The sequence below is a fragment of the Odontesthes bonariensis genome, chromosome 12, assembly GCF_027942865.1.
Source record: "Odontesthes bonariensis isolate fOdoBon6 chromosome 12, fOdoBon6.hap1, whole genome shotgun sequence".
NCBI lineage: Eukaryota > Metazoa > Chordata > Actinopteri > Atheriniformes > Atherinopsidae > Odontesthes > Odontesthes bonariensis.
In genome coordinates this window covers 17,317,270-17,328,639 of record NC_134517.1, presented here as the reverse complement: position 1 = coordinate 17,328,639, position 11,370 = coordinate 17,317,270, and the positions used below count along the sequence as shown (strand labels likewise).

The 11,370-nt window shown below is 41.2% G+C and overlaps 1 protein-coding gene across 2 annotated transcripts; it reads left to right on the top strand.

Moving 5' to 3' along the window:
• Window positions 1-3,954: 3,954 nt before the first annotated feature.
• LOC142396516 (inosine-uridine preferring nucleoside hydrolase-like) lies at window positions 3,955-11,357 on the top strand. 2 transcript variants are annotated; one of them, XM_075479362.1, is made up of 7 exons: window positions 3,955-4,151; window positions 5,201-5,280; window positions 5,451-5,635; window positions 7,164-7,343; window positions 7,422-7,533; window positions 9,067-9,203; window positions 9,321-11,357. In XM_075479362.1, exons 1-7 carry the CDS (start codon window positions 4,090-4,092, stop codon window positions 9,666-9,668), a joined length of 1,104 nt encoding a protein of 367 aa, XP_075335477.1. In that variant the 5' UTR covers window positions 3,955-4,089; the 3' UTR covers window positions 9,669-11,357. The 2 variants fall into 2 exon arrangements, with proteins under 2 accessions (XP_075335477.1, XP_075335476.1); XM_075479361.1 differs by lacking the exon at window positions 3,955-4,151 and having other exon boundaries at window positions 4,162-5,280.
• Window positions 11,358-11,370: the final 13 nt, after the last annotated feature.

The following is an 11,370-nucleotide window of genomic DNA, read 5'->3' as shown; positions in this document are numbered from 1 at the left end:
ATTATTGGCAAAACATACAATTCTGAATGCAGACGGTTGCCTGTAAATTTCAAATATTCTCAACTATTCTTTTTTTACGGTGTACAAACATCTGTACGACACGTCTATGAAGTTACACTGGGACAACGTTTGACAAAGTTCGTCTTGTTGCAAAGGACGAACATTCCACCTTCTCTTCTGTTTTTGCCGCAGCCGCTCAGCTCTGAGATACATATACAGTTCTACACCCAGAGTAAATTCATTCCGCATCAGATGTGCCAGCCTCTGCTGACGTGACACCACAGGTGGCATTGTGTATGCTTTCTTCCTATGCTTTTCAGCTTGTTTCCTCAACAGTGACGCTCGCTGGTCTGGAGAGAACTGCAAATGTGACGCATTCTCGGCGCAAACTGCGCTTATGAGCTGAAGGAACTGTGAAGGGGCTGGCGCTTTCGATGACGTCATTAATGGTTCTTGAGCCAGAACAGTTGCGCGTTTGCGCCGAGTAAAGGCTGATTCATACTCGGCGCAAACGCGCTAAGAATGGGTCAAAGCGAGGTTGCGCCGAGTAAGAATCAGGCTTAAAAGGGCTGTGGCCAGAGTACCTGGAAAGAACCCACGCATGCACAGAGAGAAACAGGCAAACTCCACACAGAAAAGCCACAGCTGGGGTTGGAACCAGGAAGCCTCTCACTGTGAAGTGAGTGTTAACCACCCCACCAGTATGTAGAGATGATTTATGTTTTTTTCTTTTTTTTTTTAATTGTATGTGTGGATGTTTGATTAAATTATAAAAACCCCCAAAAAAGATTGAATAGAATCTATTCTCTCAGTACTATCACAGTAGTATGTAACTTGCGTGTACAAAATGACAAGTAGGCAGTTTTTTTAATAGATAGCTGTATGGGGTTCTGCTACTCGAGTGTGTGGATGTCATCATACATCACAATCACCCAGAAACAGTTAGGGCGGAGCCAGCTAAGCCAGCTAAGTATTTTCTAAATGTTTTCATTGATATGTAAGATCTTAGAATGGAAAGAGAATTTTCTTTTTTTTTTTTTTTTTTATAAATAATGAAGGGAAAACGTGATATTTCTCGAGTGAATATGTTAAGAACAGCCTCATTACTCTAATGAGAGAGCTCGCCGCTGTGATGAAATGTCTACAAAATGTACGCAAGGAATAACCTTAAGGTTTTGCAAAAAATACTTTCGTTTTATCCACATCTTTATGACCCTGCACTCCAGCCCAGTGGGTGGTACTACGTCACAAATCGAAGAGGAAGAAGAAGAAGAAGAAGAAGTCAAGGAGGACTTATGACGGGGCTAGGGAAACAGATGTGTCTATACTGGACAATGATTTTAGTATATCAGAATTAAAAATGGCTTTAAATAACACTGCATATTCTACCCCAGGAAATGATTATCTATGCTATGCTATGCTATGTTCAAGCATTTACCTGAGGAAGTTCTAGGAATCATTCTCAAACTGGTTAACAAAGTTTGGGACAAGGGCAAATTGCCAAACGCATGGAAGAGCTCAACAATCATCCCATTTCCTAAACCTGGAAAAGATGCGAGTAACCCAAGTAGCTATAGACCTATAGCTCTTACCTCACATTTAGGGAAACTGATGGAAAAAATGATTGTGTCACGTTTGAATTATTATTTAGAATATAAATGCCCACTCCATAAGTATCAAACTGGTTTTAGGAAACAGAAATCAACAACTGATGCACTAGTTAAACTAACTAATGAAATTGAAAAAACTTTAGTTATGAAAGAGGTTATGGTAGCTGCATTTCTAGATATTGAGAAAGCTTATGATACTATGTGGAGGGAAGGTTTGCTAATCAAATTGAGAAAAATAGGTATCAAAGGAAGAATGTATAACTACATACTGGACTTTCTGTCCCAGCGTACCTTGAGGGTTAGAGTAGGAGAAGCAATATCAAAGGAATTCATAGTGGAAAATGGAATACCCCAAGGAAGTGTAATCAGCCCAATTTTATTTAACATAATGATTAATGATATCTTTGAAAAACTGGGAGAGATGAATGAAGGGTTACTATATGCGGATGATGCTGTAATTTGGAGAAGGGGGCGTAATATTTCATATATTACAGGTAAAATTCAGAAGGATATAAACACTCTAGAGCAATGGGGAGTGGATTGGGGTTTTAAATTCTCTGTTCAAAAATCACAAATTGTATATTTTACAAAAAAGAAAGTTTCAGGAAATCATAAAGTAATACTATACAAGCAACCACTTGAAAGAGGAGAGACATTTAAATACTTAGGAATATGGTTTCATAGTAAACTTACATGGAAACATCACATTGAGTATATAGAAACAAAATGCAAAAAGGTGTTAAATGTAATGAGGATGGTCTCTGGTCTTAGTTGGGGAGTAGATAGACAATCTATGTTGAATATTTACAAATCCCTGATAAGATCTACTATTGACTATGGCTGTATAGTATATAGTTCAGCTTGTAAAACATCCCTCCTAAAACTGGACAGAATACAATTTAAGGCCCTGAGAATAGCTTTAGGAGCTATGAAAACAACTCCTACAAGTGCACTGCTGGTGGAAGCAGAGGAAACCCCACTCAGTTAAAGATTTAAAAAACTTTCCTTAACATATTGGGTTAGACTGCAGGGAAGTGTTAACAATCCAGCAACAACAGTGCTTCATGATTGCTGGGAGTATCTCAAGAAAACAAAGGGATTTGGATGGGACATTGATGATACTGCAGGTCAGTATGGACTACAAGATCTAACGTTCAGCCCTGCAGTAGCTATGAGCAGTGTTCCGCCATGGATTCTTCTTGCTCCTGAAACAAATATAAATCTACTTGAGGAAAAGAAAGATCATCCAGATCAGCAAAGCTTTGCAATAGTATGTAAAAACTATCTGAGTTCTTCATATCATGGGTACATACACATTTACACAGATGGATCAAAAGATATCCAAAATGGACACTGTGGCATAGGAATATATATACAAGAATTCAACCAAACATACAGATTGAGTAATTTCTTATCAATATACTCAGTTGAAATGACAGGAATAATAACTGCTTTGAGGTGGATTGAGGAAGTTAAACCCCTTAAGTCAGTCATATGCACTGATTCAATGGCAGTCTTACAAAGCCTTGTGTCAGGAAATTCAATAAGAGAAGACCTGGTTATAGAAATGAGACATCTGTTAGCACACCATAGAAACCTTGGTATTGTAGTCCAGTTATGTTGGGTTCCAGCACAAATTGGGATTAAAGGTAACGAAGTAGCTGACAAAATAGCCAAAAAATCTCTTAAACAAGATCACATAGCTATCCATATTCCATTGGGGAAAGGGGAAGCTAAAACAATAATTAAAGAGAAGACTATGGAAAGATGGCAGGAAGAATGGGATGCTGATACCAATGGAAGACAATATTTTAAAGTTCAGAGTCATGTTGGGGGGAAAAGGGTTACAGCAGTGGGTGTGAACAGAAGAAAAGAGGTAGTGTATACTAGACTGAGACTAGGGCACACAGGCCTTAATGCAACAATACAAATAATAGGGAAAAGTGATGGCCTTTGTGTTGACTGTAAGGTTAAAGAAGATGTAGATCATGTTTTATTTCATTGTACAAAGTATAATGATTGCAGAAAGGAATGGTTTGAAAAAGAAGAAGAATCAGGAATCCATAACATACTGGAGGAACAAGGAATGCAGAGAAATAGAATTAAGGCTCTTATCCATTACCTAAAGATAACAGATGTAATTAAAATAATTTAATATACGTTTTGGTTTGTTTGTTTATTTGATTTGATTCTGTTTATTTGCTTTAGTTATTTATTTTCTTATTTTAGTTATTATTTATCTACACTTCATTATGAAAAAGTGATATAGTCTGGCCAGTTCCTTTACACACTCCTGTACAGTAGATGGCGGTATACACACTAAATGCTGTAACCCGCCAATAAACAGGAGAAAAAGAAGAAGAAGGACTTGACGGCGGCTGGCGCGATGTAATGAAATGGAATGTAATTGAATGAAATAGAATGCGAAGAAGATCAAGAAGAAAAGGCAGAAGAAGAGGGAAACGAAATAAACTGATAAATGTTGTTTAGAAGGTCTTTGTCGTCAGTTACGTTTCGTGTTTTTAGCAGTTTTGTGTGGAGGTAAGACCCAACTGTATTCACCAGAACTCAAATACAGGCCTGAGCTCATGTAGACGGTCACGCGTTGTCTCCTGCACGTGAGTCGTAAAGTCCTTGGGACCATTGACATATACTGTAAAGAATAATGTCTATGGGTGCGACCGTTATTCTTGTTTTTATTGTTGCCGCTAAGTGGCGTCACACTCGGCACAGGGACTCCGCTTTGCTGTTGTTTGCAGTCTGGTGGTGAACTTCCGTGTTATTGTCACCAGAATCGCGTCTAATTTACCGCTCGCGGGAAAGTTTGAATCGAAACGAAAGTCTCAGAAAGCATAATAAACCGCTTAAAAGTAAGACAGATAAGTAGAAAGATGGCAACTGCCTGGTTCGTCCCTTCTGTATTTACATACTGCAGTTTTTTTTTTTACATGTTTTAGTGTCAATAATTACAGAAACAGCGTAGAAATGTTTTTATATGTACAGCACTAACAGCACCCCTGACAGCATTTGACAATATTTTTCATATTGTTTTTAGAGTGACACTACAATGTAGACATGATAAACAATTAAAAGAAAAAACATTGAATGAGAAGATGCGTCTAAACTTTTGACGGGTGCTGTACTTGAATGTAAATGGCTCATTGAAAGGAAAGGATCCTGAATCATTCGTTTGGACAGTGCAAATTGAACAAAGCGCTCCAAACCATTGGCGTTGGAGTGGCTTTAACCTGTTTGTGTTGGTTACAAATCAAGGTTTAAGTCGTTGTTTTTAAACTTCGTTCCACTGGTGTAGATGGACACTTCATGTGCAAAAAAAAAAAGACTTGCACGGTTAGGCATTTGTATTAATCCTGCTATAAAGCTTTGAAAGAGGCTCTTGTACTTTAAATTTTGCAGGTACACTTCTTCATTGTTAAAATTTAGTTGGGAACCAGGGAGTGTGCCTCTGCAGATCATTGTTTTGTGTGTTGCTTCTAAAATCTAATGAAACGGTTAATCGATTGTCTGTTGCATGACCCCTTGCATTCAGCCCATCCTTCATACAGCTTGCTGTCTGCTTCCTCTCAAAGGTTGTATCCAGCTCGCCGTCCTTGGTACCGGTCAGTGAGAGGAACTCACTGCAGCTTACGTTTCTCACACTCAGCCTCAGGTAGATGTTTTTATGTTTAAATAATGCTTCAGTTGCATATATCTTCTCTTAATTAGACCATGAAAAATTCTTGTTGTAATGGATTATATTTTTTCTTTATCTGGCTGGAACAGAATTAAGCATTTGCTCCAGTTAAAAGTGTTTTGTTCGTATGGGCGGGCGCTCCGCAGGGTCCAGGATGGTTAAAAAGCTGCTGTTGGATGTAGACTGTGGCGTGGATGACGCTCAGGCCATCATGCTGGCGCTGGCCTCACCGGCGAAGGTCCTGGGAATCACCTGCGTGCACGGGAACACCGCGGTGGAGCAGGTGTGCAAGAACGTGCTGCGCGTTCTGGAGGCCTGCCGAAGATTTGAGGTGGGTGCAGAGCTGCTGAGGTAGAAGTTTGGTAGCGAGGTAAATCCAACCCGTCTGTGTGGCACATTTCTCACAGGTGTAGAAAAAGCTGTAGGAATAAAACAACTGAAATACTGGAAATAAATGCCTGGGGCAGATTCTCAGCATCTGGCTGTGAGACAGGATGATAAAAGCCAGTTTTTGAGGTATTAGATATGCGCTTCGTCAAGTTCGCATCGGCATAAAACGGTGTCGACTGTTTGGTATGGTCACAATGATTTACTGATAGTGCCGCGTGACATTAATTCAGTTTCACTGGCGTCAAGTGACAAGTCAGCATTTTTCTTTTCTTCTTTTAAATAAATCTGCCTGGCAAGGAGTTTTTGTTCCTTAAGACACATGACTTGATGCAGAAACCAGACAACTACTTCACTTCACTGTGGAAGAACGGTTTGAGTTGTCAGCATAACAGCACAGCCATTTTGTAGCACTAAAGAAGAAGAAGGGAAGGACAAAAAGACAGCTGAACATCTTTTATTCTTTAACTGCTTCTGAATAGGGCTGGGCAACGATTAAAATTTTTAATCTAATTAGTCACATGATTTCCCTGATTAATCACGATTAATTGCAATCCAAAAATGAATTCAAAAGTAGTGTATAACTTTTAGCATTTAGTTTTATTTTAAATGTACTGCCATATGAATGAAAATGCCATAACATTTGTTGTGCAAACACACTTTTAACATCAGCATTTTTATGTAGTTTTTATGTAGAATCCTGGTATCAGTTGTGTGTTTTGCCTTTAAGTGATGTTTTAGACTGGAACTACCACGGTGATAAGACAATTCAACGTGGCAGTGTTTACAGATGACTTTGGTTCTGTCGACTTTGCCGTCTGGAAGAACTTTAAAATGAAAATGGCCGAGTAAAAGTTCCGTACCCTTCTCCATGTTTGGTGGATCCGCCAATTACTTTCTTTTCCGGTTCCGCAGCAGACAGCAACAGACTTTTATAAAATAAAACCCCTTGAGCAACTTTTACAATAATAAAATAAATAATAAAACATGCGTTAATGCTCGACAAAATATTTATCGGCGTTGAATAATTAACGAGTTAACTCGCCCAGCCCTACTTCTGAATAAATGTAAAATATTTTTTTTTACACATAAAGCATAGGAAAAATGCTTGCATCAGGTCTGAAATGATCGTAAAAGAAAATAGTGGGGTTTAAATATGTTGCCAGGTAAAACGGCAACAAGCCGAAGTGGTTGTCGTTTGTTTCATTTAAGACGTGAAGCGTCTCCGAAGCACCTAAAATGAGAATCTCATGTAGCCGGTGTTATGTAAACGACAACTGGAACTGTGTTCGTCAGAAAGATGCACATATTAAGCAGAAATTTGAAGATTTGTCTGAAACATACAAACTTGCTGTGTTTAAACAGTCCGGCTTTGTAAATACTTTACACATCGGGAAGTCCTGATGTGATCAGAGCGGGACAGAGTTATAACGTCAGGGTTCATCCTGGGTGTTCTTCCCTACATGGAGCAGATTCCGGTGTTTAAAGGTGCCGACAAGCCTATCCTGGGGAACAGCATCGACGCGGGACACTTCCACGGGCAGGACGGCCTGGGAGACGCTCCTGACCCCGACGCTCCCGGCCTGGACCTGCTTCAGAAGGAGCACGCTGTGGCGGCCATAATCAGGATCGTTAACGAGAACCCGGGAGAGGTGAGTGACAGAAAAAGCCGCACGTGTCCTGCATATGTGGTCCTCTTGCATATACTGAGGGTATGTATCTTTCACCAGGTGTCTCTGGTTGCCACGGCACCCCTCACCAACTTGGCTCTGGCTGTGAGGATGGATCCGTCTCTGCCAAGCAAACTTCGGGGGCTCTACATCATGGGAGGCAACACTGAGTGTGAGTGACATACTGTTAGCTTCTAGTTTCATTGAGGTTACGTTTTATCACAGCCTAAGAGATGGACAAAATAATGTAATTTAATGTAGGAACACTTTTTTTCAGTTTTGCTGCCTGCAATACATTAATGGCCTGTGTGCTTGTTTTAATGTGCAGCAGCAAACTTTTTAATCCCATTCTGATACTCCATGTTAAGTTCTTCAGGGTTTACTGGATGCACTCAAAGCTTGTTTTCATTATTACCATTGAAATACCCCCCCAAAAAAACAGACATGGAAGCCTTTGTGTGATTGGTAAGTCCGGGGCATTTGGGGTACTTTCAACACAAAGATTGCAGCCCGTTATGCAGAGGCATATAAATATGAGTGGACAGTTTTCCACTCTGGCAGGGGACACAGTCCCACTCGCACTGCTTAAAGTACGTGTCCGTGTGCAGCCCAGACCGCCCTTAAAGGGATAGTTCGCCTCTTTTGACATGAAGCTGTATGACATCCTATATTAGCAATATCATTTATAAACATTGACTTACCCCCCGCTGCGTCCTGTGAGCCAAGTTCCGGCCTCGTTTTGGCGTTGACGATGGTAGTCCGGCTAGTTTGCTAGGATCCCGAAAAATAAAGCATCTTGCTTCTCAAAACAATATGCGTTCAAAAGAGTAATACATTTGCATCACAAAATCGTCCATCCAGAAAAAGTCAGACCTCACAATCGCTTGGCGCTATTTTTGCCTCCCTTGATATCAATGCGTCCAGCCACCTAGCGATAGCCGCACCTGTTACGGTGTTTACTGCTCGGTCTGCACTTCGGTCTGCACAGTTTACACAGCCCGTAGTGATACGAAGGGAGAGAGAAATAGCGCCAAGCGATTGTGAGGTCTCACTTTTTCTGGAGGGACGATTTTGTGATGCGAATGTATTACTCTTTTGAACGCATATTGTTTAGAGAAGCAAGACGCTTTATTTTCGGGACCCTAACCAACTAGCCGGACTACCTTCGTCCACGCCAAAACGAGGCCGGAACTCAGCTCACAGGACGCAGCGGGGGGTAAGTCAATGTTCATAAATGATATCGCTAATATGGGATTTCATACAGCTTCATGTCAAAAGAGGCGAACTATCCCTTTAAATGCGCGATCGAGGTCACTGCGGCCACAGTTTCCACGTGTGATCGGATGCCCCAAGACTCGTGTCGAAGTCGGGACCGAGCGGGCTCTTTGAAACTGCGTCAGTGTGCCACCTCACACGCCAAGAACCGAAACGCTGGTTCAACAGTTTGATTGATGGTGACAGATGTTGTTTGTATGACCAGATTCCATAGTGTGGCTTTTTTTGTTATGAGCCGTTGTGAAGTTAATATTTGGGCCATGTTACATTTTTAACTGCTGACAAAATATAAAAAGAATGAAGTGACCTAGAAACGATTAATCAAGCGTGAAGATAGACTGTTCGCTCAGTGCGTTGTTAATGTAGATTTATTGGTGTTGTCCTGGTCTGTCGGGAGTTCTCATCCTTCTGTCTGACTCCTGTGTTGCAGCTCGAGGAAACACCACAGTGTGTGCCGAGTTCAACTTTGCCGCCGATCCAGAGGCAGCGTACATTGTGCTGAACGACTACCAGTGTCCCACCTACTTGGCCTGCTGGGAGTTCACCTGCCACAGCATGCTGTCTTGGGTAGCTCTTTCTTTTACACGTCTTAGCATTTGCTTTAAGGCCATGACCTATTGGAATCGTGTCGGTGTGCGTATCTAAAGTAAAGGCTTCGGCTTGTGCACCTTTGCATTTCTGCAGGAGTTCTGCGACGCCTGGTTGGCGCAGGACAGCCATAAAGCTCGCTTCATGGCACGGATCTTCCGCCACAGCATGGAGGCATCGCAGAGCGAACGCTTCCAGAAGGAGTTTGTCGCCGGCTCAGGCTTCATTTCCTGTGACTCGTACGCCATGGCGGCCGCCGTCGACGACTCGTTCATCACAGAGAGCGACCGTTACCCGGTTAGCGTAGAGCTGACGGGCACGCACACCAGAGGAATGATGGTAGTGGACACTGTGGGGTTGCTGAAGAAGACCCACAAGGCTTTCATCATGAAGAAAGTGGATATGGAGAAGTTCAAGCAGATGATGATGGCTGCTTTGAAGTAACAGCTGTAAGTGAACTGATGTATGGCTCAAGTCTGAAGGTTTTATAAGACCATGTGGCACTTAAGAGTGATTGTAACGCAGAGTAGCGGCGTCTAAATATGTTGCGAGGTAACACCACAACAAACCAAAACGGTTGTTTGTTTCATTTGAGACTCCGAAGCACTTAAAAATGAGAATCTCTGTTATGTAAACGACAACTGGAACTGTTTGTCAGAGAGATGAACATGTTAAGCAGAGATTTGAAGATGAAGAATTGATGATATGTGTGAAACATACAAACTACAAACGTCTCCCCTGAGATTGATCATTGTGGCCTTTCTGTTGAGGAGTTGAGGCTGGTTTTTTTTTTTTTTTTCATCTCAGTTGTGAACTCGTGGGTTGAAATTGATCGACGTACTGTATTTTGGTCATTAACTCCAAAACAATGTGTTGGGAAGGTTCAGATTCTTTCTGCATTTTTATATTTCAGACTCATCTTGAAATGGAATCTTTTAAAAAGAAAAACAAACTGACAACCAAAAAAAAAAGTTTTTTGAGTTTTGTTTTGTTCATTTATTGAAAAAAAAGTAGATTCTGAAATATTCTTTTTTTTAAATTTTTTAATCTAAGTATCCAGACCCTTTGTGATGACTGCAAGATGCTTTTAAAGCATGACTAGAGTCTGCTGTCGGTTAAAAGCGCTCAAAAGGACAGTAGGTTTAAAATCACTAACAGACCTCTCAAATCTGGCTGCCCATCCAATCTGAATTATAGGGAGCCACATCAAGCCAATGATCAGATAGATGGAGATAAGATGGATAAATACTTTATTGATCCCGAAGGACATTGTGAAACAGTATGAATGACGCCTGGAGTTCCTTTAGAGAACCTGAGAGAAACTCTTTATTGTCGGGTTCCAATAATCGGGCCTTTTTTGGTAAAGTGGCTCCACAAAAGCCTTATGTTTGGGCTTAAAGAGTCTCGCAAACCTTTTGAGTTAGCAGAAGACAGCGCCCTCGTTTCAAATCTTCACGAGGTCGTGATTAAGCAGCGTCTCGCGTGGGTAAGACCGTGCTGCTCATTTTCTCCACTACTTGAAGACCGGAGTGCTCCAGTTCAGGACCCTGACATTTCACTGGTTCCTCCTGATATGTCAGATTAGCATGTAGTGTTTCTATCTGCAACAGTTGGATCTTGGTACTAAATTGCACCTCATTCTTCGCAGCAGAGCTTCATGAACGCATTTCATTCTTTGACAATAATATAACGTCTGCTGAGGATTATTCACTGATGCAATCTGTGGACTCTCACCAACTCTTTTTGGAGAAAGACCAAACTAGGACACTGTTTCAACAAGTTGCATAAGCAACACAATGTAATCACTTTAGTTGTCTGGTGGGAGGACCTTGAAGTAGATCAAATATTAACCTTTTGCTTCCTTTTTATAACTTCCTCCCCGTGTTCCACTCTTTCATTCACCTGCCTTTTCCGCTCAAAGGTTATTTTTCACCGACTCGGCTTCAGTCTGCGAAAGGAACTTTTCTACAGCTTTTATATCCCACACTCTGCTACAGGTTAGTAAAACTGCGTGAAGACGATAGCTTTTGAGCAACTTGTCTGAAACTTGGACTGAAAACTTCTTTGTGTAGCTTTCTCTGTGTGGCTCGGCTTACCAACTTCTTGTAATAAACGCGAACCAAACCGCTGAAACGTGTGCAGTTGT

Excerpts from the sequence above, each read along its gene's own strand:
- LOC142396516 (XM_075479361.1), top strand. The coding sequence starts at position 5,115 with ATGAAACGGTTAATCGATTGTCTGTTGCATGACCCCTTGCATTCAGCC. Across the intron at positions 5,281-5,450 it reads TTTCTCACACTCAGCCTCAG|GGTCCAGGATGGTTAAAAAG; the intron begins GTAGATGTTTTT and ends GGCGCTCCGCAG. Across the intron at positions 5,636-7,163 it reads AGGCCTGCCGAAGATTTGAG|ATTCCGGTGTTTAAAGGTGC; the intron begins GTGGGTGCAGAG and ends TACATGGAGCAG.